Below are 26464 nucleotides of genomic sequence, written 5' to 3'. Positions count from 1 at the left end.
CGGAGCCAATCGGGGCGGCCGGCGCCTGTTGCCGGGCCCGATCCCCGAGGAGGCGCCGGGAGGGAAAGGGGCTGGGGCTCGGGCCGGGGCCCGCCCTGCCAGGTGGGCAGTGGCGGCGCGGGGGAGATGAGCGTTCCGACGGGCCGTGGGGAGAGCGCGGAGCGTGGGGGTGGCCCGCAGCGGGGCCCCGCTCTGGCGGGAGCGGGCCCGGGGCTGGGCGGTGGCGGTGCCGCGGGAGCGCCGAGCGGCTCGTCCCGCGGCCTCCGGGGCTGGAGGTGCGGAGCGGGGAGAGGAGCCCCGTGCGAGGCGGGAGGGGGAGTGCGGGGAGCAGCTCCGCGGGCTGGTGCCTCGGGCAGCGGCCGAGGAGGACGGTTGTGGAGCTTGAGGTTCCTGACTAACGCTGTCAGCGTCCCGCAGCTCTTAACCAGCCAGGCCGTGAGAATCAGTGGCCTAAAGCTGTGCAGGAGCGTCCCGGAACGTTTTGGCTAAAGGGGGGTTATGCTTTCAGACGAAGCAAAGGCTTCCCTCTTGAATCCGTGCTTGTTGCTAGTTTAAAGTTACTCAGAGTAAAAAGCCGAGAATAGACTTTGCAAACCTGGAATCGGTTGGGCTGGCTTTAACTCTTAACGCGGTGCCAGTCAAAACAAATTGGTGGTGGCTTTTTTTTAATGTTGTGTAAGCTGCCTTGAAAAGTGATTCTCTCATCGTATTCTACTGTTAAAGGTTTAGTTTAAAGGATTCTCGGGTGTCTCCTTTAGGGTGGTGAGATGAACGCCGAAACGAGTCCTTTAGGTCCAAACTTCCAGCCTTTCCGTGCAACAGTCGGCTTGATTCTCGCTGGTCTATCTCCATCTACTGGTGGGAAACGGGTCCTTGAAATACTCCCGATATTCTCTTAGGCGGCTGTAAACTCTGCGGAGATACAAGCATCGTTTTAGTCTTTCGATTTAGATCTCTTGATGGCTTTTCCTTGTGAAAAGGCAAGCACACATTTCCTGCAGGGATTCTAGTAACAAGAGTGCGGAGTGTCTGCTGCTTTCAGTAGTATATTCAGCCAAATGGTACTAAGCATGTAACTCTCCAAATAAATGTCCCATTTTTCAATAAAACAGTATTAAATGGTATAGATGAAATTAGTTTTGACTTGTGAAGTTGCCTGTTGTAAACTTTTATATATATATAAATATATATTTCTTTTTAAAATTTATTTTTGCAAAACAGGTGCAGCCATGCAAGAAAGCATACGTTTTGCTTCATCAGGAGATGATGTTAAAATATGGGATTCCTCGTCTCTAACCGTGGTGGAGCAGTTCAACCCACACGTACCCCCACATCCAGTCAGCTCGCTATGCTGGGCCAGCAATAGTATCCTTTACAGTTTCAGCCATAGTTTTGTGGGTGTTCTGCAAAATTTCAGGTTTTGTTTTGTTTTAATTGAAATGTCTGTAAATCAGGCCTGATGCAGTTTTGAAGTCTTCCATAGAAAGATTTGTGTATGTTGTGGTTCTCTGTGTTGAAGTGATTTACAAAATAAGCTCATGCTGCTAAATGCTTCTAAAGTTTCTCGTCCTTTAGGAGGCTAACACTTATTTAATGATTATGATATGCTTGAATTGCCTACCAACTGTAAAGATTACTCATTTGTTTCTTTAATAGTTGATTACAATATTCACTTTCTAGGCAGTGCTTAATTTGCTGCTAAGGTTTAACAAAGCAATTGCTAGTGTAGTAAAATTCTATACATAGTGTAGAGAGGAAAATGGTAATGAAAGATTTTGTTTGTTTTCCTCGAACACCTTCTCAGTGATTCTGATAGTCTTTGATAGTGTGCACTTACCTCTTACTTTGTAGGCATGGGTTTTCTTTGCGCTGTTTGCAGCATTTAGAGAGGAAGCATAAATGTGTTGGATGTATAAGAAAATATCCATTGAATGGTGGTGACTTATGCATGAAAATGGATCTGGCCTATTAAGACTTTTCACCTCTGTCTTGGAGGCCCGTTATGTGAGGTGCCACGTGTTAGGTGAATATATGAGAAATTCCGTGGAAACAGCGGACTGCCAGGTGAACAGCTCATATGGCTGTCACAGGAAAAAGGTGATCATGTCTGATCTTGATGGAAAAGAAGGACAGGATGCTGGCACAGAACAACTAAGTCTTGCAAGTTCTGAGTGCCCTCTAAGTCTGCAAATAAGTGGCTGTATGAGAAAAAACAAAGCAATAGTGAATGTTTTAGCTGTGGAGCTTGCAGAGAAATTGATGCGTAGATGTATTTTTGTATATATACACATATGTTGTTTAGTAAACTTTAGATACAGACTGTATTGTCATGCTTTCTTCTGCCTAGTCTCCTCTTCGCCCCCAAAACTGGAACAATGAAGTGTCTTACTCTATATGGTTTTGAACGGTGGATAATTTCTTAGGGGTAAACTATTGGTTTTGGTTCTGCATAATTCTGTAAGCTAAAATGGTGCCTTAAAATAATGAAAGAGATAGCCAGAACTAATCTGCCTCCCAGGTCTTTGGTGTTAAATCCAGCCAATTAACCCGTGTTCTTAAATAAGCAAATATAAAATCACAATGGGCATTGGCCTGAAGGCATACAGAACAGGGATCTAAAGGATTATCCAATTTGGTGGGGGTGCAGAGGCAGTTGACCTGCTCTGTATCTCTATATTGAAGGGTTTTTTTACTACTTTGGGGTACTTAGTGTTATAAAAGTTCCTTTTGGCGTTTTGTTTTTCTTAGTACAGAGAGGGAGAAATTGGCAAATGTTCATAGACTCTAGAAACTATACGGTAAAGTTGTTTAACGTTTGTCATGAACAAGACTGTTCTTTAAATCCCTAGTCTGCTCACAGCAACGGGTATTTCTTTGAACTGTAGTGATAAATGGGGCTCTTACTTGGGGGTGGTGGGGAAACAAAATTGGAGACCAGATAAGCTGCCTTAGCGGTAAAGAACTCTTAAATAATATCTGCCAGATATTATAATATCTGCTCTTCTCTCTGAAAGAAATTGCTCTGCCTTGTGTCGGGAAGCAGGGGCTGTAGTTAATGCAAGAGCTTCTTAATGAAAACTTGGAAAATAGCCTTATGTTTCTATTTCTAGGTCCCTTCAAAGTACAGGACTTTAGGCTGTTTAGCCAATCTGTCTTCTGTTCAGTAAGGAAAGCTTACTGTTGCTTTTATTAATCACCAGTGTAACACAATTATGGTCCATAACCTGTGACTAAGATAGATACCTGGTCACTGCTTCTGCTGCTGGTGATAAAATAGTTGTTTCAAGCTGTAAAAGCAAACCTGTTCCACTCTTTGAAATTGCTGAAGGAGTAAGTATGAATAATGCCATTACTGTTTTGTTTTTTTTCCCACTTCACCTTGTGTACTGTTTGGATCACATCTGTTTTGCGTATTTGGATCAATTTAATTTTAGTATTGGTAGAGTTGTGACACGTATGTAAAGACATTTCTTTGCCTATATAGTTAAATGCATATAATGAGTGGAGAGAATAGTGCTTCTAAAATAGTTCTACCAGTAAGAAAATACAAATGCGGTTATATTGGCATCTGATGCTGATGGCTTCCTGCTGGGGGAATTTGGCTGCTGAGCCTCAGTGTGACAGCCCAAGGCACAGTGGTGCAACCTTGATCTAATGGGTAGGTGACAGAACAGAGCTCAAGTTTGAACTTCATTTTCCATTTCCAACTTGAATTGCCAGTATTCTGCATTCCTGTACATTGGAAAACATAAGAGTCTACATAAAGGTTGTTCTCAGAGTGTATGTGCGCTAGAAATTTCTGAAAATATGTAAAATAGGAGAACTTCTGTTATGGTGTGGTTTGTGTTGTGGTTTTTTTTTTTTTCCCTGTTAAATGCAAGCTATAAACTCCTCAGAAAGCTGGACTTCGTTTTAGAAGAGTCTCTTGACATGGTTGCTTGAATGACTTGCTACTATTGTAAACCATTCTAATTATTCTCCTTGGATAGGTATTGTAATGCTAATTTGGACTGGAAATTTTCTGAAGAGGTGTTCAAACTGGGCTTTTAGGTTGCTGAAGCAAATGCTTTCAAAGGTGGAGTGTTTGTCCTGGAGATTTCACTAAATCCGATGTATAGCTAGTGCAGTGATTTCCAGTTTTACCATGTCAATAATTGGATGGACTTGTTTTTCCTTAATTCAAATCTCAGGAACTTAAAACTGAATTTTCAACATGACAGAACTGAATAATAATTTGTCCTCAGCGTAGGACTATCATTAAGATTGACATTTTTTTTCGAAAGCTGGTACTTGAGTGATTATTTTAAAAAGAATCACTTTATCGAATTATGAGCTTTGCTGCTATAATATTCTGTGTAATGTTTAGGGAATGTGAAGTACATGACTCAGACAACTTTTTGATTTTCTTTTAAGGAGTTTTTTCCTAAACTTAGCATATTCTTTTTAAAACTCAGAACCTGAACAGAAGCCTATGATTACAATTTAGAGAGCTAGAATTTAAAGGGAAAATGCATAATGAAGGAAAAGGTGCTAAAAAAATTTGAAATGGGAATGGGAAAGCGTGGCCATTTGAGTTTATTAATTAAAGTATTTAAAACTCAAAGTATATTAAACGCATCTGGATTTTAAGTGCTGTTTGATGGGAAATGTCTATGGCGTACCAATAGTTCAGTTGGTCAGTGGGACTGTTAGTGTTACTGGAGATGGAAACACATATGAATATGCTTCTAAGTAGATTTGAATAAATCCCTTAATTATCTTTAACATATGGGGTTTTTTTTTTCCCTTCTCCATCAGGCAAAACAGACATGTGTGAGCTTGAATTCTAGTTCTTCATATATTGTGAGTGGAGGCCTTGATAACACAGTTAATATCTGGGATCTGAAATCCAGAAAGGTTTACCGTAGCATTAAGGTAAGTGTGACTCGGGAAGAACTGTAGCTTTCACGACTTCCAGGTTTTGCTGCCCACTGTGTGTAAAAAAAAAAAAAAAAAAAAAAAAAAAAAAAAAAAAAAAATATATATATATATATACACACACACACTATATATATATATATATATACACTTTTTTTATATATATATATACACACACTTTTAATATATATATATACTTTCTCTAAGTCATGTATTTGTAGGATCAAGTTCACAAATAGGAGCTAGCACATGGATGTGTCTTGTTCAAGTTTGTTATTTATGTGTTGTAAATAGCAAACTTAATTTAACAAGTATACTTAACTTGATGTCTTCAGAGTACAATTCTGTAACAATGTATGTTTAAATTTTCAGAATAGGCATCTTATTTTGTGAATTTGTATTGATGTTCTCTGATGGGGATTTTTTTTCCCAGGGCAGCATTTCAGATAATTGCTGTTTCTGATACATCAAACAAGAAAATGCTTTTGTATTTGTAGAATACTGTAGTAGAACTAATGTTATGCAAAACCAGAACATGATTGTCTTCTTCTAACTGATCCAGTATGAATTTTCTGAAACACTGTTATGATGCACAGAATTTAGGATGATCTATTTTATTTCCATGATGCCTTCAGTAGATGGTTTGCCCTCTCTTAGGACGGCTGTTAAAGAGACTATAGTGCTTTAGCTTTGATTTATTCTTTTTTCTTGGGCTTTTAAAGGGGCAATTTGAAACAAAACTACTAAGTAGCTAATACAATACTTTAAATATCTTTTTATTCTTTCTGGGATAGAAGTACTTGATTGTCTTCCCCTGTATGTTTAGTAAACATGTCATCATTACAAATACTGAAAAGCTATTTGATAAATAAATGTGTTAATACTGAAAGTGACAGAAGGGGAAGCTGGCAGTAGTACATCAGATGAACAGAAAGCATATTCAAGTATCACTGATTTCTGGAAGATTTTTCTCTTAAAATAACATTAGTGACACTTGTACATATCTCTATGGTTGTCTTATTAAAATATTGTATATAATTAGAGCATCATATTTATTAATTTATTAAAACAGTGTTCTGAAAACAGTGGTTAAAATATAATGGCTGATCTTCAGTATGTTCTGCTGCTGTTTTCTGAGATATTAAATAATAACTCTTAAATAATATTTTTAAACGTTACAAATGATTAGAAAAAAAAAATCAAGCTGAACCTTTTCTCCAAAAGCACAGATTAGGAAGGATTATCCTGAATGTCTTCAGCCCTCTCCGTCTAACCTCTCTCCTCCACAGGATCATAAAGATGAAGTCACTTGTGTTACATATAATTGGAATGATTGCTACATCGCTTCTGGATCTTTGAGTGGTGAAATCATCCTACACAGCATTACCACCAATTTATCAAGTACTCCCTTTGGTCACAGCAGCCGTCAGGTAGGCTATCAGTATTAAGTTCCTTTCAGGTATGAAGCTTGAATTTACAGTCTTTAGAAATTGCAAGTATGTATCAAGAGCTTTCAAGTTTTGTTAGTCTGTTTCATTTTATTTATTAGGAGTACACTTACAGAAAGGGACAAACAGACTATTGTGTGTATTCTAGTCTTAAATAATAAGTAACATTGAAATACAAATTTCTCAAGTACCTTTACTTATATACAGGTTACAGCACATTTTACTTTGTAGACGCTAATTCCTCAAGAGCTGAACAAAAACCAGTCAGCTTTGTAAACCAAAGCAGAATTTCAATGCACGACTCAGTGCGTGTTGTTGCAAAGAACAAAGACGACATAGTCTGGGCTCTGATTTATGCAAAGTAATCAGATTTACAACTGAACAGAGCCATCTGTACAGTAGGGGTGAATATAAGCCTGCATTTGGAAATAATAAATTTATTTAATCTGGAGATTAAAATTCTACAGCTTCTCAAAGAGAAAAGCAATGAGATTTTAATTACCCACTTAGGTGTTTAGGTGAGATTTTTGGATAACTAGTTTGAAGGAAAACTGGGCAAAAGACAAACACAAAGCATGTGTACTACTACTTAAGGGCCTTGGTAAGGGTTTCTACTGTAATTCCTTTTTGCAGACTTGAAAGATACTGGAGAATTAGTGGGTATCATTAGGGGAATTCCCTTGATGTAAAGACATCTGCAGTAGTAAATGTGCTGTGTTGTCCCATCAGAAGTTCCAGGGTATGTTCTTAGTGTGAATGTTGTCTTGGGCACAGCCAAGTGTTTGTGTTTTGAGGATTCTTTTATTTGTTTACTGAGACATTTTTTACAGAGGTAAGAGCTGCCTAGGGGGTGCAGAAACATTGCTTTGGTTGTAAACCTGACCTTAAATGTCACAAGGAATCCTGAAGTTGTGACTTACTCATTTTCTGTTACTGCAACAGCTTTATTCAGTCCTAGATTGTAGATAGAGTGTGAAGTTAAATTTTTCTCCTGTCTGGCATGAACAATGTAACTTGTTGAAGAATCTATTACAACTTTATAGCATCACGGGAATTGTGGTACACTTTTTGTTGAAAAATCTCTATTAAATTCAAACTATCTCTGCTCTTAGGTGCTGCAGTGTCTTTGATCCATCACCATAGTCTCATACTTATAGTGAAGCAAAATTGTACTTCATACTTGGTTTGGTCTTAGAAATCCATCTATATAGTCAGATCATTTTTTCTGGTTTGATTGTTATGATCTTATGAAAAATGTGGATGTGAGGCAGGACCTACAGGGATATCCGTGGCTGGATTACACAGCTGAGGTGAATACCCAGAGTGGGCACTATGTTGCAAGTTAATTGGAAGATGAGTCCTCTTATGAGGATAATTTGCATCAACCTGTTTGATATATTCAACTCTTTCCACCCAAAAGTGATTAGGAATAAGTGATGCAGTGAATAGCTATTTTGGCAGATAAAATCAAGAGGCCTGCTGCAAAACCAAGTGACCTTTAAGATGGATAAAGATATTTGAAGTGTTAAATCAAAGTAATTGTTAGAACAGAGCTACTATTCACTTTCTGAAGGGCCTTTAACATTTTCTAAATGGGGGGCAGTTATTTGATTGCAGCCTTAATTTAAATGGAGTCAAGCTATAATTGTGTAATGGGATGGCTACTTGGATGTCCCAGTTTATCAGCTTACTTTATATCCTAAAAATTATCTTTGCTCTTAGGTGCAAAAATAGCTTTATTTTTGGTTTTGGGTTTTAATTGGTACTTGTAGAGAATTGCAGGATTAATTGTACAGTGAAGCAAATATCTGAAGATGTAATGCTGTTAAATTTAAAAAACCTTTACTTGATTTATAGTTTAGGGGCCCAGTTTTCCAAGAGTAAGCTTGAATAGATGCACTGTGTGTTGTCCTGCTTGATCCTGGCACTGGCTGTCTGACTTAGTAAGGGGTCAACACTCCCTAGTAACTTTTTTACAACTGAGGAATGTGAGGTCAAACTAACCTTATAACATTTACCTTGTCTTTCTTTGATTCATCGTGATGGAATGTAGTTTCCTTGCCAGTTAATTTCTGATATTGTATAGACTTCACAAGTAGTAGAATAGCCCAAGGTTGCAGTGCTCTCTGTGGCTTTAAACAATTTTCCTTTCATATGAGTATCAGCCTATATTCTATTAATTGATTTTGATTTAGAAACACCTTTGTGCTTTATTAGAGTTGAGTTCTTGCACAGGGTTGTTTGCAGATCCCATAATTTGTCTTTGCTGTTGGTATTCATTTAGCCTACACGATTCTTATCTGCTTGCTGTTGTGAGGATGAATTAAGGTTTGTTTTGAAACATAATGTTTGTTCAAGTCTTCATTGCCTGGTGCTATTTTCCTAGCAACAGGATTTAGTTTGGTTGTTTGAACAGCTGGCTGGTTTGTAAGGAAGTGTGATGAGTTCTGGTTACTCCATACAGTGAAACAGCTTTAGAAGTTGAAGACTGTCGGCTGTGTTTACATCCGCCTTCTCACTTATAAGGCTTGCTAAGGTGTAAAGGAGATTAAGAAACTGCTGTCTTTAAACAAGGTAATCAATGATGCTAGACTACTTTTGGTTTAGTTTTGAGCCTTCCACTGTTTCTCTGGCAGTGAAAAACCCTGAGTGTAACGAGTCTGTCTTAGCAATGGACCAACCATTTTCCGAAGTGCTCTGTTCCTTGTTTGCCTGCCTTACTGTGAAGCTTAAAGTTGAAACATACTTTTATTTTCTATGGAAAATCTACTCCAAGCACAGATAAGGCAAAAAGATATATATGGCTTTTTATGCTATACTGACTGGTAAAATGCTCCAAAGAGAACTTAATTTTCTCTTTGTGGGTTCAGCACCTCACACTAAACATGTTTCTGGTAGTCCTGTGTGTGCAGAATTTCCAGAGATCATAAGGACCTGTTGTTACTAAGATGTAGTGAAACTTGCTTCGTATTTCCTGCCTTTTTTTTTTTCCAGTCTTGACAGATTAGTTCCAAAGCATGACTCTTTCCAAATAGTTGCATCATACCTAATAATCTTGAAATTATTTTTGTATTAGTGACTGAAATCATTAGAAAACTCATGACCCCTTCCAACTCCTATTCAGGCGTTTACTTAAGCATATTTGAGTTTCGCCTAGTGAACAGCTATGCTGACTTAAAATAAAGCAAGTATATAAAATTTCCCTCCAGATCCAATTCAGGTAAGATACTTAAGCTTGCCTAGTCACATTTTCCCCAATGAAACATGTCCAACGCCTTTTGCCATTTGATTCTGTGGATGAAAAAGTAATCTGAACTTTTTTTTATTCCCATTTTAGGCTTGGGATTCCTATCACTGGTAGTACAAAAGCCAAGGAACTGTATCGCAGTTATTTTCAGCTGGGCTGAGTGTTCAAAATCCGAGTAACAGAGCTCTTGTTGCTAAACCGTAATTTACAAAAAGGGACAGGAGGTGACAAATAACGTTCAGCTTCTTTGGGAAAAACTTGACTAGGAGTGTACTAAAGTTCTGTGTGCCTTCATCATGACAAGGAAAAATTAGTATTTCTTTAAAGACTATTTGGTGAAGACTAACTATGTGTTAGTTTCTTGTCAATAAGGTAGGCAAAAACATTAGAAAGTATAATAAATAAAGTAAACATGCATTGAAATAAAAAAATAGGTGATAGAATCTGATCTAGAATAGTGTGTGTGACAGCTCAAAAAAGTTTACAGAATTAGGACTGGCAGAGGTACAGAGGGATTAGAAGTAGGGAAGAAGTCAAGTAAAGAGAAAAGACTTCTCAAATAACACTTAACATAAAAGGATACACAGTTAAACAACAATGTTAAATTCTGTGACATAAAAGTTAACATTTCCTCTTTGAAAACACAGTTGATGATAATGATTTTTGATTTTAGCATCCTCTTTGGCAATAAATGTAATCAGAGGGAGAACACTGGAAAAGTAACTAATAGAAAGCTAATATAAAGGATAAAAGTTTTTGTTTTAACAAATTGGAAGACTTACGCTGAGCATTAGATTATCCTGGATCTGTCTCCTGTGGTGGATGGGGAGGGTTCCTTTTTACCTTTTTCAGAACTCCAGTATCAAAACACTTTCCTACATACGGTGTAGGACTAAATAGCTCAGATATCTGATCAAGTGTAGTAGTTCATCTCCTCCTGTACAAGGAGTCCCATTCCTTTGCAGCACTGGGTCACAAAAAAGATATTTTTTTCTGTATATACTTGTCAGTTTTTATAGTGCTTGTGTGTGTGTTAACTGCACTCCAGTGAGCACTCAATAGCATGTTGTTACATTCATGGTGTTACAAAATTCATGCAGAATTTAGTCAATATTTTAAAGTTAAAGACAGAATGCTACTTCATGAAACCTATTCTCATTCTAAAATACAGTTTCTAATTTGCTTTGATTATGGGTGGGAAATGAGGAAAATGTAGCTAAGACTTGTTGTAAGTGATGTGCTTTGACCACCTGCATCTTAATACTTGATGCTTCCCCATATGAGGCTTGGTTGTCTGCTGTTTTTAACTGTGCTAAGCTTAAAGCTATATTTTTTCACCCAGATGTTTCTCAGATAAAGTGGTGTGGTTTTTTTGTGTGGGTTGTGGGGGTTTTTTTGGTTGTTTTTGTGTTGTTTTTTTTTTTTTTTCCAGAAAACTTCAAATTAAGTGACTCACTACTGGGAGGAGAAATTTTTTAGTTTTGTCTTGTCTAGCAGCCTTTCAGAAATGACGTTCTTTCATGCCTCCAGCTGTTTGGGCAAGAATTTGAAACTCAGACTGTCAGGGATGCCAATATGATGCATCAGACTGTCTCATAGAAGCGTGCATGGATTTAAGTGCCTCTGTTCCTTGAGTCGTCTGGAGCAATTGCATTATTGCAAGTGAAGTTTGTTGCTAACCTAATTCAGTGAAAGGGAGGAGTGAGTAGGAGCTTCCCAACACCTTGCACCTCCTTCATTAGCAGCCTGAAATCCTGAAATTAAACTGTGAAGTTGCTCTGAGGAAACACTATGACTTCAATGAGAAGTGGGGAACAGAGGTAATATGGGGAAGATATTAATATGTATATAAAAACAAAATGAAGAACTCGCCTTGGGCTTGTGAGATTTGAGGGAAAAACGCAAGAAGAAAATGGGAGACTTGGTAGGATAGCAAGGGAGGTTTGAGGAGAGCTAGAAGAGAGTAATCTTGGTGTGCAGGAGGACAGAGGAGGGAGAAAACAGAACAAGAGCAGATGCCAGGGCAGTAAGGAAGGTATTTGAGGTGAAGAAGTGAGAGAACTGTGAGGGACGCACATGTTTCCCATGTAGATCATGCACATAATTGAAGCTGCTGTTCCCGAGTTTCTCAATATTTCTTTTTTTTAATATAAATAAAGAGAAAAATGCTGATAAAAATGCCTCCATCATGCCCAGTAGAGGACCGTATTGATTATTAACAGTCATCTTCTGTCATATTTGGATATGCAGTTGAGGATATGACACTTTGTGGAGCAATTAGGTGTCCAGCAAGACATGCAATACAAGGGCTAGAAATTATGTTGGAAGCATACGAACCAACAAATATCTCCATTAAAATGGAGTTAAAGAGAGAAACAGGACAAAATCCAGTAGAGTGCATTGTGATATGGATTATACTAGAATAATATAAGAGTTTTTTGAGAGCATTTTCAGATAAATGCGTTTTCAGGCTTTTATCTGTCTGGACTTGAGTAAAGCACTTGATTCAGTGTCTTATGAGAAAATGTTAGAGAGGATGGAGCTTTAGAAAGGACTTGAGGATGGGTAAGAAACTGGCTGTAAGAAAGAAGACAGTAGGTAATATTAAAAGAAAAATACTTGCTTGGTTTATTGATATATAAGGTTGTTTAATATTTTCAGTAGTGGTTATGATATGAGGAGTAGAGCTACGATGAGACAAAGTTGGAAGGTATTGCCCGAACGAGAGAGGATTTTGATAGTATCTAAAAATGATTAAAATAATAGACATGAGAACAACTGTGGCAGTATAGAAATGAAGCTACCAGACTCAGGTTACAACTGAGGCTTTTCGTATTAGGCTAGGATTTGAAAATTCTGAAGGGAAAGGAGGACTTGGGTTTCTTGATCATGAAATGGTAATGAGCAACCAAAACAGATTGGATCACAAAAAGGTAATTGCAGTGTAGGATGTGTCAGGACAAGTATTTACAGTACAAAACGGAGGAAGTGTTACAGCCTTTGTAAAGGTAGTAGCAAAATGTTTTGAGGATCCTGTGGGATTTTAGTTGTCCATGTTCAAGAAAGATTCAAACTGAGTGTTGCAAAGAGACTGTGATGGTAACAAAAACACAGTCTTTGGGGATGGAGTCTCACTTACCGTTTATATCAAAATAAAGCCTGAAAGATGGTGTGGTGGCTTTTTTTATTATCTGAAAGATCCTTTGAAACAATGTGGTGGAAACAAAATACTTACCTGCTTCTGAAAGGTAATTTAAGTTCTTGTATTACATGGTTCTGTGACAGCAGGGCTGTGTGCGATAAACCGGCCATGTTATCCTCTTCTGTGGTCCTGGCTCACAGGGTGAAGTCTGTTCTTATGCAGGACCTACATAATTGCATTAATTCTGTAGTCTGTGTCATATCAAATTCGCTTATGTCCAAGTACTTGAAATCAGTGGAGGGGATTTAAGTTTAACATTCTTGGCAGGAGACCAATTGATGAAATAATGTAGCTTTCTACTCATTTAATTTTAGATGTAGTGGTTGGTGGGTTTTCTGTGTGGTGGTTTGTGGTGTGTTGTTTTGTGGTGGGTTTTTTTTGATAGTGTGTATGATGGCATGATATGCTGAAAAATCAATAAACTTTTCCAGAAGTTTTGTTTATTTCCCCCTATCTCCCCTTGTTCTTCATTTTGCTGATCGGCTCACACGCAAAAATGACATTGTAATGCCAAATGAACATTTTATCATTATTACTATTACTATTTTTTTCAGAGTGGCCAGCTTTTGTAAACTACTTTAACTTAATGTAAGAACTGTATTCCTAATGTGTTTGCATGTTTATAAAATAATTTAATGTGGTGTTTAATAGTGGTATTGTGGTTCATTTTTTATGTCTGTTTTACAGCCTATCCGACACTTGAAATATTCATCCTTTAAGAAATCCTTGCTGGGCAGTGTTTCTGACAGTGGCAATGTAACTCTGTGGGATGTAAATAGCCAGAACCCATATCACAATTTTGAAAACACTCATAAAGCACCAGCTTCAGAAATCTGCTTTTCTCCAGTCAATAAGCTGCTGCTTGTAACTGTAGGTTTGGATAAAAGAATTATTCTCTATGACACTTCAAGTAAAAAGTAAGTATATTAAAGACCTTTGATTTTTATAGGATCTTTATTTGGTTTTTATAAGCTGAAAAAGCATGTTGAATGGTAACATGAAATACTTAATTCAGACCACGTTGAGAGCAGTTGAAGTGGTTGGCGTATCACTGCTGGATAACCTCCTCCATAGTCCTTTTCGCTTTTTTTATTTAAAACAAAACAAACAAAACCCCCAAGCAAACAACCAGAAAAACCCAAGGCAGATAGGAACTGACTGAGGTGCTACAGACAAATGACCCCTCCCAAGTGCTTGTATATGGGCTTTGCTTGTTGATACAGGACAAGTAGCTTCTGTGAGGCCCTGCACCCACCTGAGCTTTGGCTTGGCTGCTTTTCTAGTTCAGGGTACAAGACATAACTGTGGTAACATGCACAGAGCTGCAAAGATAGTGAGCCTTAAATGTGGGAGGGCATTGGCTGAAAAAGCAGGAATTACGGGGCCGTGTAGTAGGAGGGTAGGATGGCAAGTGGTTTCATAGAATTTTGGTTCTAGCGTGGGTGGTACTTTCACTGCAGCTGAAGAAAAGCAGGAGTCTGGCTTTAGTTTGGAGAGGGTGCAGTAGAGTGCAAACGTGAGACCTGAAGTTCTTCCTAGAGGTGGGGGTCGGTTAGAGTTGATGGGCTGGGGAAGTTAGAAGATATATGTGGTATGATTGCTGCTGGAAATGATACCAGTAAATAATTTACGTGTCACAACTGCTGTTATGAAGGCATTTTGATCCTCTCCTGGTGAAATATTTTGGGGTGTATATGCAGTCTTTAATTTGTTAAGCATGAGCACTTAATATAAACCTAATCCACTGTTTTCTAAGGGATTTCACTAACCTAATCCGCTGTTCTCTAAGATAATTCACTGAATTTACTTGGCACCAGAGAAGTGGAACTACAGACCCGTAGCTGAATTATGAAAGGTTTTATATATATTTTTTTTAGGTACTCTGTTCTGAATAGTCTAACTTTTGAACTCTAAAAGCTTCTTTATCCTGTCCTTTCTCCTGTTTGAAGATTACTGACAACAATAGTAGCTGATTTTCCTCTGACAACAGTAGACTTCATGCCTGATGGAACTACTTTGGCTATAGGATGTTCCCGAGGAAAAATCTGCCAGTATGACTTAAGACAATTGACATCACCAGTGAAAACAGTTATTGCTCACAAAGGCTGTGTGAAATGCATACGTCTTCAGTTCAGTAGCACTTTTTCCAAGGTAAAAAACCTTTCATTTTAATTGCTCAATATGCAGATTAGTGAAAGCAAAGCATAAGTTTAAGTTCTATAAAAAAAAAAAGTTAGCATTTTATTTCGAAACATTGTAGATGCCAACAGAAGTGGTTCATACCAACATAGAAATTATAAACTGCACAGTCTTAAGTGCTATTTTGGGGGGTTTTAATGTGGATTTCCCCCCACCTCTAGCCTCAGTGTAGAAATGAATAAAACTTCAGTCTTAAATTTCCCGGTGTGAATATGCTGTCGTTGCAGCTCAGTTTGTGGTGGCTTAGATTCATTTGTAGGCAGTAGCCGAAGGGTCTGTCATGGCCCGTCTGCTTAAGGGGAAGAGACACAGCTGCCTATCTTGAGGTATTTTTCATGGTCTCATATATGGTCTTTTGCAGACACATATGAACAGTGTAGAAGTTGATTAAATAATAGAGAAGTCTTATGAGGTTCTTCCAAGACTTAATTAAGCTCTACTCTGTCCAGAAAATTCATGCATCAATTCAGTGGAGATGGAGGCAACCTTTGAAGTGGATTCTTTACTGCTCTGAGACTTTCTTCTTCTTCCAGCACACTTGCTGCTATAATTGACTATTCCTTTACTGTTTGGAGTCCCTAATAATGTAATCTCTTGTTTTTCCTATGCCTAGGATCAAAATTATTAATAGCTTATGCCAGGTCACTTCATTGTTACTTTAAATTCTGTTGCTATTCTTTTGCAGGTCCACACGGTATTCATATAATGCAGGTGTTTCACATGTTCTTTGAAGTTAAGTTTGTTGGGGTTTTTTTTTGTATTTGTGAAGTCATATCTCCTAGGCAACCTTTGCAACTTGAACTGAATTTTTTTAGTATTTTGAAACAGAAAGAATATTGGCATTATTCCTTCAGCTAAAAGTAAAAATATATAACTTCTCTTAATTTCTTCTACTTTTTTCTTCAGTCTAACCTTACAGGTTCTTCAAATAAACCTGTATCCAAAAAAGCAGAAGTCAAAGCTGGTAGTAATCCTGGAGGAATTCAAAATATTGGCATAAAAAATGTTGCCTCTCAAGCATCGGCAACAGTTTCACCTCATCTGACATTGCCAAATGAGAATAAGGGAGGAGAGGTTATTCAAGAGAAAACAGGTAGCGTCATCTTCATAGAATCATAGAATTGTTTTGGTCAGAAAAGACCTTTAAGATCATCGAGTCCAACCATTAACTCAGCACTGCTAAATCTACCTCTAAACCATGTCTCTAAGAACCTCATCTATGTGTCTTTTGAGCATCTCCAGGGATGGTCTTTTGCATTCTGACGTGTAGATTATCCTTGTATACGTGGTGTGTTTTCTGACACAATGTCTGTATGGAATGTAGAGCTAATGGTTTGTAATTCTGTTAATAAACAGGAGTAACAGACCTCACCTAAAAAACCAACCAACCAAAAGGAAACCAAAAACATGACCAACCAAACCAACCACAGGAAAAAAAAAAAACCCTAGGCCAAAAACCCAAGTGAGAACTGAACCTTTTTTTTTTTTTTTTTTTTGTATGAGGCATGATTCCAATATCACATGATAGGAAAGATGTTAAATATAGTTGCAAGTACGATTAGTTGTATAACCGTACTTGCTATTTATGCTTCTGAAATTAACAAGTTCTTCATAAGAATTCTCAGCATTATTCTAAAATTCTGTCAGTGTGTGAAATGTATTCTTAAAATTTTATTTAATTGAAGAGTTCTCAAAATACGGTCAAATAGCTAACACTGTTGGTTTGATTCTTGAAAAAAGTCCTCAGTTCATTTTAATGTAACAGCACTTTTCCCCTCCCTTTTTAAATAAGGAGAAATACATTTAGCAACAGTAATTAGGCAATAGCCACTGCGGTCCTTAGGGATGTGTATTAATGACCTCCCTTGGGTATGCAGTGAAGTACAAGGTGAAGTAGAATGCTTCCTATATATGCAAGAAGTGTCACTAATCAACGTTACTGAATGGTGTGGAAAATTTTATTTTAGTTAAAATATATGATTTATTATCTTTATTTGATGATGTAGTGGCTGTTACCCCTTAAATAGGACTGTTCATAATAAAAAAATGTTTTAAGAAAATAAAGGTTTACCAAGTAAAATAAATATTTTTTCATTAAACTGAATGTTCACTTTAGAGGTAAAGACCTCTGAATGCTTCAGAAGGAATGGTCTTTAAGTTAAAAATGGGAATGGCTGAGAGACCACAAACTGCATTTGTTCTGGGGAAGCTCTTCTAGACCCTGATTATAGGCTTTAACTTTGGAGAAATTGGGGCATTTAGCAAAGTGGTCTGATGGCATATTTAAAACAAACAAAAAAACCCCACCTGTTCATATAGCTTATAAATGTCCTGGGGCTTTTTGTCACAGATATTTTGAAGTACCAAAGTATAAACAAATCCAGAATGTGATAAGCAGTTTGGATGCACTTTGATCTGGTTTCCCGTAAACTTCTATTTAATATTAGGCCTCTGGTTTAGGTACTTCCTACATTTAGATTACTGGGAATTTGTAAAAATATACAAGACATTTTGCCCTCTTTTATATTATGCTTTTTCCGTGTAGATCCTCTGTAGATCCTGGCACAGGTTGGTACTGCGCCTCTAGTTGGACTCAGTGCACCAAGTATTTACTTAATTAGCAAGTGCAATCCTATGTGTGTGTCACAACTGATATATCACGTTTTGCACTCCTAAAGATATATTAATACATTTAGAAGTGAAATCTGAAACTTGACTCAAATTCCATTTTATGTAAATACTTAGACATCAGTAATTGTAGTCATCCACCCAGTCACATTTGCATCACTTGAACAAGTAATCACACATTGAGAGGTAGTTACAGGTTTTATGAATGATGGTTTGTTTCTTTTTTTAAATAAAGCTATTGTATGTATAGGAGATGTATGTATTCCATGACACTAGTGTACTTTGCATAGATCTTAACTCACACTAGCAAAATCTAGGCACTTTTAGAATTAGGGGATCAGTGAGGGTGCAGTAGCGGCTTCCTTACAGGCTTGATCTGGTTTTCAAACATACTAAATTTTGAAAGTTATTTAGGTGGTTATCTTAGCAGTTCAGTTCACTTCTCCATGGATTCCTCATCTAAAACTGTGCTTTGAATACTTACTGGGGTTTTTTTTGGACTCAGGATACGCTTCCATTCTGCAGACAACTGTCCCTGCTACTATGCATACAAAAGAGAACTTTTATCTCCTGGATTGGGCCAGGGATGGGGCTTGAGGGTGGAGTGTGGAAAGGTTGAAGAACAAGTTTCTTTTGTCTGTAACTGATTTCCTAATATTAGAAACAAGTAGAGACTATCCTAACATCAGATAAGCTTTAAAATAGATCTTTCATAGAAATACCCTTAAAATGCCTAATGGCTAGAGCAAAGCAGATTTCTCATCTTGTAGAATAAATGTAAATTTTGATCATCTGAATGTGGTCACCTTCTTAGCAGAAGATGCATTCACTAGTGTTCGTTTCACCTGATACATTGTAAATTTGCTGCATCGCTCATGTAGATTTTTCTGAAAACGAGTGCATTCTCTGGTTTAACAACTGTCTTTTTTAAAAAGAGGAAAGGAATCCAACTGTATCTTATTTTTGTTAATAAGTAACTTAGCTTTTAGTTATTCACCTGTGATTATGGCACAAATGAGGATGATAACGTTGACCCTCTAACTGTAGAAGATTCCAGAGTGCTTGCTGGGCTTACCAGGCATCGTGCTTGCTGTGAGATTGTTTGGGGATAATATATTATTTTTGGAAAACATAAATTACTAACAATGTTATTGCCCTTTTAAGGCTTTCCCCATAGTTGCAGCTTGGATGTGATTCCATCTAAAGAAACAGATCATGGGAAAAGTGCTACTTTAAATAGTGCTGATGATTTGAGTCGGAGTAGTTTTGGAGATGTGTTTTCTCCAGTCAGAGATGGTAAGTTTCTAATACTGAAATTTGTGAAGCATCATTCATCTGTATATAGCATGGTGTGTTGACATCTGTGTGTTACCTACTGCTGCACCTACTTATATTTTAACTTGGTTTTGATTATGAACTTGATGCTGAGATGAACTGATTATGAACTTGATGTAGGTTTCATTTAATAAACACTTTGTTTGTGTTCTGGTATTTTGTAGATATTATCGCAAGTAAAGCAAATGAAGATCCTCAAGGAAAAGGAGACGGTAAACATAATTTCAGTATGTTTTTCTTTGTCAGTGGTAGGCCTTTGGAGGCCTGCGTAGTTCTTACACACTAATTTTGTCATGCCATTGAAAATAAACAAACTATGAAAGTAGACACTGAAACAAACTCTTCTGGAAATTGTCTAACATGTTGAGGTGCCAAGACACAACATGGTAGCAGGAAATAAAGAATATGGTCCTAAAGTGATTTTGCTTTTCCTTTGTGGAATTTATAATGATATGTAGAGGATTTTCATGCTTGTATTACTTTCATAAGGACAGTGACAGCATAAGTGTGATTTAAGGATTTGTTTTTTATGGGGTGCATTTTTGGTGGGGTTTTGTTTGTGGTTTGTGTGGTGTGTTTTTTGTTGTTTGTTGTTGTTGTTCATTTGTGTAGCTGTGCAGGCATTTTAATTGTGGTTTTGATTTGGGGTGTGTGTGTTTGTTTTTTGCCCTGTGTGTTTCAACCTTCACTTCTCATTTTAGCTCTGGATTTCCAGTCCTACCTTCTGGGTTTGGATTTTCTCCCACAGTTCACCACTGCCTTACCAGTAAAAAGAAACCCTGTGGGCAGTAGTGCACAGGGGATACGGTCCAGCCCATTACACGCACTTGTGGGATCTCCAGTTAAAGAAGAGGAAGGACATCTAGAGACTGACACTAGGAAAATGAATCTTGGAAAGCAAGAATCTAAAGAAGTCCTAAAGCAGGTATGCTATACTAATTCTTGTTATGACACGTTGTTTTAGAAGCTTGATAGAATACTGCTACTTGAAGGAAAAATCCTTAGCAGTGTCCCATCTAATCTTATTTTGCAACTCTGGTCACGCTATTGACACAAGCCTGTATAGCGTTGTGCAGTTTTAAGTGTGTTGGCCTTCAGCAATGCAAGATAAATGTATGTTTCTCTTAAATAAGCTCAGGTTACAAAAGTTTGCATGAAACAAAACCGGGTCAGCCTGAGAAATATTTTGATTTTTCTAGAAAATCAAGAATGATCATCAGTTGGTTGCACCAGCGTGATTGGTGGTTGTATACTAGGTCAATTCCACCCTCTTCTTTCCCTGTTCTCCATCTCCCTCTTCTTCCTTCTTGAGGTGTCTTTGATATGCTTCTGCAGAGACCCTCAATGCCTTTATTGCTTTTGAGAAGTTCGGGTTTGCTAGGAATTATGTTTATAACTTTGCCACGTAATGTTTGATGTGAGTCCTCTGGCTTTTTCATTCCTTTCTGTGTGTGCACACTTGAGGCAATTTTGAATATTTTAGCAATCCATTTTTAAGATGTCTTGCTAGAAAATGAAAAACATATATTTGTGAGCAGATTCCTAAAAGCAAACATGATCGAAGGTGTGTTCCTGAAAACTTAGTCTTCAGGCACAATTAGATAATTATAACAAGTAGAGTTCATATTCTTTTTTTTTTAATAATTATTTTTATTGTCAGCTTTCAAAATCGAGCTCATCAAGTGCAGAATCTGTAACTTTAAGTTCTCCACCATCCACTGCTGTAAAGGCTCCTGATACAAATGAGAGACTATTGAAGAATATTCAGGCCCATCCTGCATATGATCTACCAGTAAATGGTACTACCTCAACAAGTAAGTTGATCATTTTGGCTCAGTTTTAGGCATGGTTGATTGTGAGCTGATGTGAAACCTGATTAAATGGCCTTAGCACTGAAATAGAACATCTGATCTTGATTCTTCTGTAAATCCAGTTAGCTCTCCTAGAACATCTCTAGTTGTCCCTGAAAAGAGTCGTTCTAAGTCTAATTTATTTTTTTTACTGAGAAATATTTGAGATAAAATATTGACAAGGCTCAAGACAAAAAATCCTCCCCATTACACTGACTCTTTTTGAAAATGTTTGTTTAATTACTAAGGTCCAAAGATAACATCACCTGTCACTGCTGGAGTTGCAAGTTCACTGTCAGAAAAAATAGTCGAAACCATTGAGAGCAGCAGACCAAGTGCACCTCTGACATCAATCCAAATAAACTTCATTCAGAATATGATACAAGAAACAATGGATGACTTCAGGTACTGGTGTTCCTGCAGAACATTTTTCTTTTCAATGACATGTTTTCTTAGTAAGATGTTTTGGCATCTACTTCAACAAATTTCTACTTGTACTAGAAAATGACACCATTAATAGCACTAATCTTGGAAATCTAGGTATGAAACTTTGTTTTTAGTAGCTCTGATGACTAGTTAGGCTGTCTCTGAGGGCTGTTAATGCATGGCTTTGCTAACGTTTTCAGAATGAGTGTTTGAATACTTCTCAGCTGGTAAATTTATCTGCATAATGAGGTCCTTACTGCTTTTGTGAAGCCTTGTGCTGATTTCTTCCCCCCCACCCCGCTCATCCGCTGTCCCAGGAGGAGAAATTTCTCTTAATGTTGGCATTGTGGAGAGTTAAGTCTAGACAGTTGACTTGTATTGGCTTTGATTGTTGTTAGCTTGGCATGTATGAGGTAAAATACTGTGTGTATTTCTACTGGTGAAGCTTTACATGAAAATAATGTCTGTGGTGTAAATGATGATCGATGTCGGATTACTTTGTGTTTGCAGATACCTAACTAAAGTTCCACTTGTCAGGGAAGTAGTAAGTCAAATTAACATGGATTCAGAGTGGAGTTTGAAGGAGATGAAGCAGTTGAGAGAATTCTATGTAGGGGATTGCTTTCCAACCCATGTTTAAGATGAAATAGATTGGCTGAGATGGTGGAGGGGAAAAAGATTGCTGGGCAGGGGAAGTATCGCTGTCTTGATGACAAAAAGCAACGCAAAACTAGCTTAGTAGATCCCTGTGCTACGGCTGTTCTGGATCTGCCAACAGAAAAAACACATGGAATGTTATTAAATGTCTTTAAATAAAAACATAGTATAGTAAAACTCCCCTGGGATTTTCTGGGGATAATCACACATCTGATTAAGAACCGTAACTTTCACATGACTTAAAATGCAGTCTATGGATCACAGATGTTTTTCTTTCAAGTCTGTGTTCAGGCATCCCAGTGTTGGAAGGTACGCCTGTCAGTCTTGTGCTTCCAGTATCTGAGATCTGGAGCCTCAGAGATATTGTTTCTCTTCTGACCCACACTTCTGGAGTGGCTGGGGGAAGGGAGCCATTGCAAGCTTCTCATTAATATGAATACCTTTCACACTCTGGAATCTGAGGAAAGGAATTTTATCACACTTGCCTAAAACTCATTTGTCTTCAAGTAATGGGGTAAAAAACAAGGACCTTAGAAAGGACCAGGAGGAATAAATAACTCATTTGGTTCCAAAAAGCTGCTTGTTTCTTGAACTTTCTGTGTTTGGGAAATGACCAACATCTTTGGGTTTCTAAGATGCTGGCTGGCATCTGTACTCGATACACCCAAAGAAGATTGTTTGTCTCCCATAGGAGTTCTGAAGCACAATAAGCTGTAGAAATAGAAAGTAAAGAATATCTTCTCTTTGGGTTTGCTATATGGTTTAGGAAAGGAGAATGAAACAAGGTCTTTGTGTGTGTCTACATAAGAAATATACCCATCGCACAGTATTTGGTCTCAGACAACTGCACTGTGATGCGCTGGTCAGGAAGAGCGTATGAGCTCACCTGCTTTTTTGTGAGCTGTTCTTGTTCTTCCTCAGCATCTGGAACACTTGTTATTAGTGTAGTGTTCAGAGGGTATTTCCAAACTAGGTTCTTACAGTGTGGAAGAGTTGTCCATGAATTGACAAATTCATATTAATTCCTGAACAACGCTTCTTATGTAGACTGACCTGGAGCATTCTGTGGGTTGGAAGATGTGTCATTTGTCACAGTTGATGTTTTGGGCCCTCTTACAAAAGAGTGCTGAAAGTGATGTACTGAAAAGCTGTATCTTCAGTTGCAGGTAAATATATTTCTCTGTGATACTTGTGATCAAGGGATTGAAAATCAGCTTTGAATGGTAAAAATGAGAGACGTTTACAGCTTGCAAGCAAAAAAAAATTCTCTGTCACCACATATTTGTATATTTCTAAACAATAAAGATCCTAAGTCTTTCTGTACACTGGAAAATGGTCATTATGGAAGTCAATGTCATAACAAAGTATTCCAGAAAATAAACGGTAGAGGAGTACATTTCATGGCTTAAAGGTTTTTAGACTCATGTTTCACAGTGTTGTGAAGGTGAGGAAGTGTGGAGTTCTGTGTGCTGAGGATTGGAGAGAATTAGTGCTTCCTAAGTAAAACTAAGTATTGTCCTTTTGAAATTTTTCCCCCAGAGAAGCGTGTCATCGAGATATTGTGAATTTGCAAGTGGAGATGATCAAGCAGTTTCATATGCAGATGGTATGTACAAAGAGCATGTGGAGAAATAAATTCAGTTTTTAGTAATACCAAGGCATGTCCAACATCTTTTCTCAAAACTGAAAATCAATTTTGCTTATTAAGAGCAATAAAGGGAGGACTGGATGGGAAGGAGGGTGAAACTATGAACTGGAATCTGTTAAACTGGTTTATGCTTGCTAAATAAAGGGAAGGTTTGCATTGGGTAGGTCTCATGAATTCCGTATTTCAGGAGTTATAAAAAGACAAAAGGGAAACAAATGCAACTTTCCTTTGGAAAGGACCGAGAGCTGGGGTAAGGAGGAGATAGATGGAATTCAAATAGAAAGCTTCACTTACAGGTAGCGCATGCATACAGAACTGTATTCTGTGTTCTTTAACTTCACCTTTTTATGAATCTTTGTTCTTTTGATCTGCATTAAAAAGACCTTGTCTTGATACTGAACATTTTAACGGAACCTGCATTAGTAGATTCTAATCCTGAAGAAGTGCAAAATATCCTTTGATAAAATATTCACTAATGTATTAATGATCAAAATACTGTATGTCAGGATAAAAAAAGAAGTCTTACTTTTCTTTTGAAAAGTTTTTAAAAACAGTATTATCTAGGTTATTTAATTTTCAAAAGGGATATGAAAACGGGTAGTCTAAAACTGGAATAATTAACTTCATAGCTGCTGATTGGGCTTCTTTTCTTTTCTCTAGAATGAAATGCAAGCTTTACTTGAAAGATATTCTGTAAATGAAAGCTTAGTAGCTGAAATTGAGAGACTACGAGAGGAAAACAAAAGACTGAGGACTCACTTCTGAGAGATTTTGCCAATTTTATTAGCATGAACTCACTACAGGCTTGTGACAGATCATCCATCATTACTGAAGTATTGTACGAAGACCTGCTATTATTTTGAACATTAATCTTTTCTTCTGTATTAATGGTCTAAGATACTATGCATAATTATAAAATTTGTAGCAGATAAACACTGTATAAAGAATGTTTGCGTAGTCCTGCTAACCACCTTGAAATACATCCTTCTAACAAAACTGAAAAGGATAAGTACATTATCAGAGTTTTAGCAATATGTGAAGTGCCTTTTTGTAAACAAAATCAAACCAGGACAGATGCCTTTTCTGTAAGAATTTTTTGATATAACTACTTTTCTATCTACTGCGGTCAGAAACAATCATTATAGCTTGCCTTTCTGATATTTTTCTTGGAGAAAAAGGGGAGAAAGCTCATCTACATGATGCGGAGCCTTGTTTATAAAGAGCTGAAAAGTACAGCATTCAGTTAACTTTATTCAGTTGGCAACTCTTCTATTCTGAGTAAAACGAGAGCTTGAAAATGTTCCCAGATTCAGTGCCGTGATCTTATTATATTTGTAAGTCTGAAATTTGTGCTTGTCTGCTGTGAACTTTGATGTTGCAAATGCTACTTCAACTGCACAATGATATTTTTGTTACAACTTTAGCTATGAAACTAGAGCTCTTTTTATTTACATTTATTTGAATATTGTCATAGCTTGTCCAATTTGAATGCAACTTTAGACTTTATATCCAGCCATGAATAATGTAGCACTGTGTAAATGCAGTCTTTCAGTCCTTGACTCGAGCATTTTTTGCCCCCTCCCCACCCCCTTTTCATTCATAGTGGACAACACTTAATATTGAGCAGTTGTATTGGTTTGAATCTTTTTGGATTAGTATCATTGCAGCCTTTTTGAGATAGCTGCATACCAAATCTAGCTAGTGTCTTAGTTGTATGATTAACATAAACATGAAAGAGAAATCGTTACTTCAGTAGCATAATGATATCACACTAGTGTGTAAACATTTCTGAAATGAAGCTCAGTATGAAGTCCTGACTCTGCTGAAGTTCATGGGAGTTGTGGCAAGAGATTAAATTAAAATGGCAACTTTAAATTAAAAATAAAATTAAAATTTTAAATTAAAAATTTCACTGGAAGACTTCTACAAGTGCTTCTTGCTATTTAAATTGTTCTGGAGGCTTCTTAATTTTCTCATTTGGTTGTTTCTTTTCACACAATCAAACAAGGGAAGTCTGACAACATGGTGAGTTAACTAGTTACAATATCTAGTGTTTAAATCCTTGATGGCACTCTTCTACTATACAAGAAAACCATACTATGTAGTATAACTTATTTTTATATGTTGTAAAACTAAAAAAACGCCTATATCTATACCTTTTCTCTAACTTTTTTTAAAAAGAGACTATTCCTTTTTTTCACATCAGTTAACGACAAATACAATCTTGTAGCAAAATGAGGGTGTTCAAGTAGCCTTTAATATTAGGGACAGGACTTCAAATGTCTGCAGTTCTGCTGCTTTTGTAAGCTTTTAAAAATACTTCTATATCATGTATAACTTCATGGTGAGAGGGAGGAAAGTAAATTAATTATTTTTTTAGTAACTTAACACACAATGTCAAGAATTTTGTAAAAGTTCATAGGATGTGTATGCTCAACACATTGGACGCACAGTTTATGAAGACAATAGTAGTTGAAGGTAGCAAAAATATCTTGCCATTCTTCTACATGCTTTGCAGTGTTAATGAAGTAACCTTGCATATTTACATCTTCTTCATTGGTTCCCTAAGTGCTCTTGCTATTATACCCAGATGACAGCAGGGAATCAGACAGGTGTCTTGGGTATCTGGCTTGTAGATAATTTGTTTTCTTGACTCAGAACTGTATAATGTTTTTCTTAATTCCCAAATGGAGGTGATTATAGCAAGAGTGATTAAAAGGACACATTTTGGCCTTTATTTTTAAGATTTTTAGGGCTTTTTTTCCATGTCTCAGGATTACTGTAGCACAAGTGGGTACACGTGCTGTGTGGAGACCCAATATGCCTATAGTGGCATGGTTTGCCTTGTACACAAATCTGATTTGTATGTTAAAATAAAGGTTGCTTTAACCTTTTTGAGAAAAAAAA

At 37.2% G+C, this 26464-nt stretch overlaps 1 protein-coding gene across 2 annotated transcripts; it reads left to right on the top strand.

The window, feature by feature from the left end:
- NEDD1 (NEDD1 gamma-tubulin ring complex targeting factor) lies at positions 1-26464 on the top strand. Of its 2 annotated transcripts, XR_010606386.1 has the most exons (16): positions 24-102; positions 1222-1365; positions 3236-3330; positions 4798-4914; positions 6207-6347; positions 13502-13731; positions 14764-14965; positions 15920-16106; positions 18806-18937; positions 19141-19188; positions 19678-19901; positions 20637-20790; positions 21075-21231; positions 23449-23515; positions 23745-23807; positions 24218-24283. XR_010606386.1 is itself a non-coding variant. In XM_065637846.1 (15 exons), the coding sequence occupies exons 2-15, from the start codon at positions 1230-1232 to the stop codon at positions 24320-24322; spliced, it is 1995 nt and encodes a 664-aa protein (XP_065493918.1). In that variant the 5' UTR covers positions 1-102; positions 1222-1229; the 3' UTR covers positions 24323-26464. The 2 variants fall into 2 exon arrangements, 1 of the variants encoding a protein (XP_065493918.1); XM_065637846.1 differs by lacking the exon at positions 23745-23807 and having other exon boundaries at positions 1-102; positions 24218-26464.

This window comes from Caloenas nicobarica, chromosome 1 (genome assembly GCF_036013445.1).
Source record: "Caloenas nicobarica isolate bCalNic1 chromosome 1, bCalNic1.hap1, whole genome shotgun sequence".
In the NCBI taxonomy this organism is placed as follows: Eukaryota; Metazoa; Chordata; class Aves; order Columbiformes; family Columbidae; genus Caloenas; species Caloenas nicobarica.
The sequence above is the reverse complement of the archived record's forward strand: the minus strand, read 5'-3'. Positions and strand labels throughout refer to the sequence as shown.

Bases quoted from the DNA above. Each gene is read 5' to 3' on its own strand.
- NEDD1 (XM_065637846.1), top strand. From the start codon at position 1,230: ATGCAAGAAAGCATACGTTTTGCTTCATCAGGAGATGATGTTAAAATA. The intron at 3,331-4,797 runs GTAAGTATGAAT...CTTCTCCATCAG, and splicing joins TCTTTGAAATTGCTGAAGGA to GCAAAACAGACATGTGTGAG. The intron at 13,732-14,763 runs GTAAGTATATTA...TCCTGTTTGAAG, and splicing joins TATGACACTTCAAGTAAAAA to ATTACTGACAACAATAGTAG.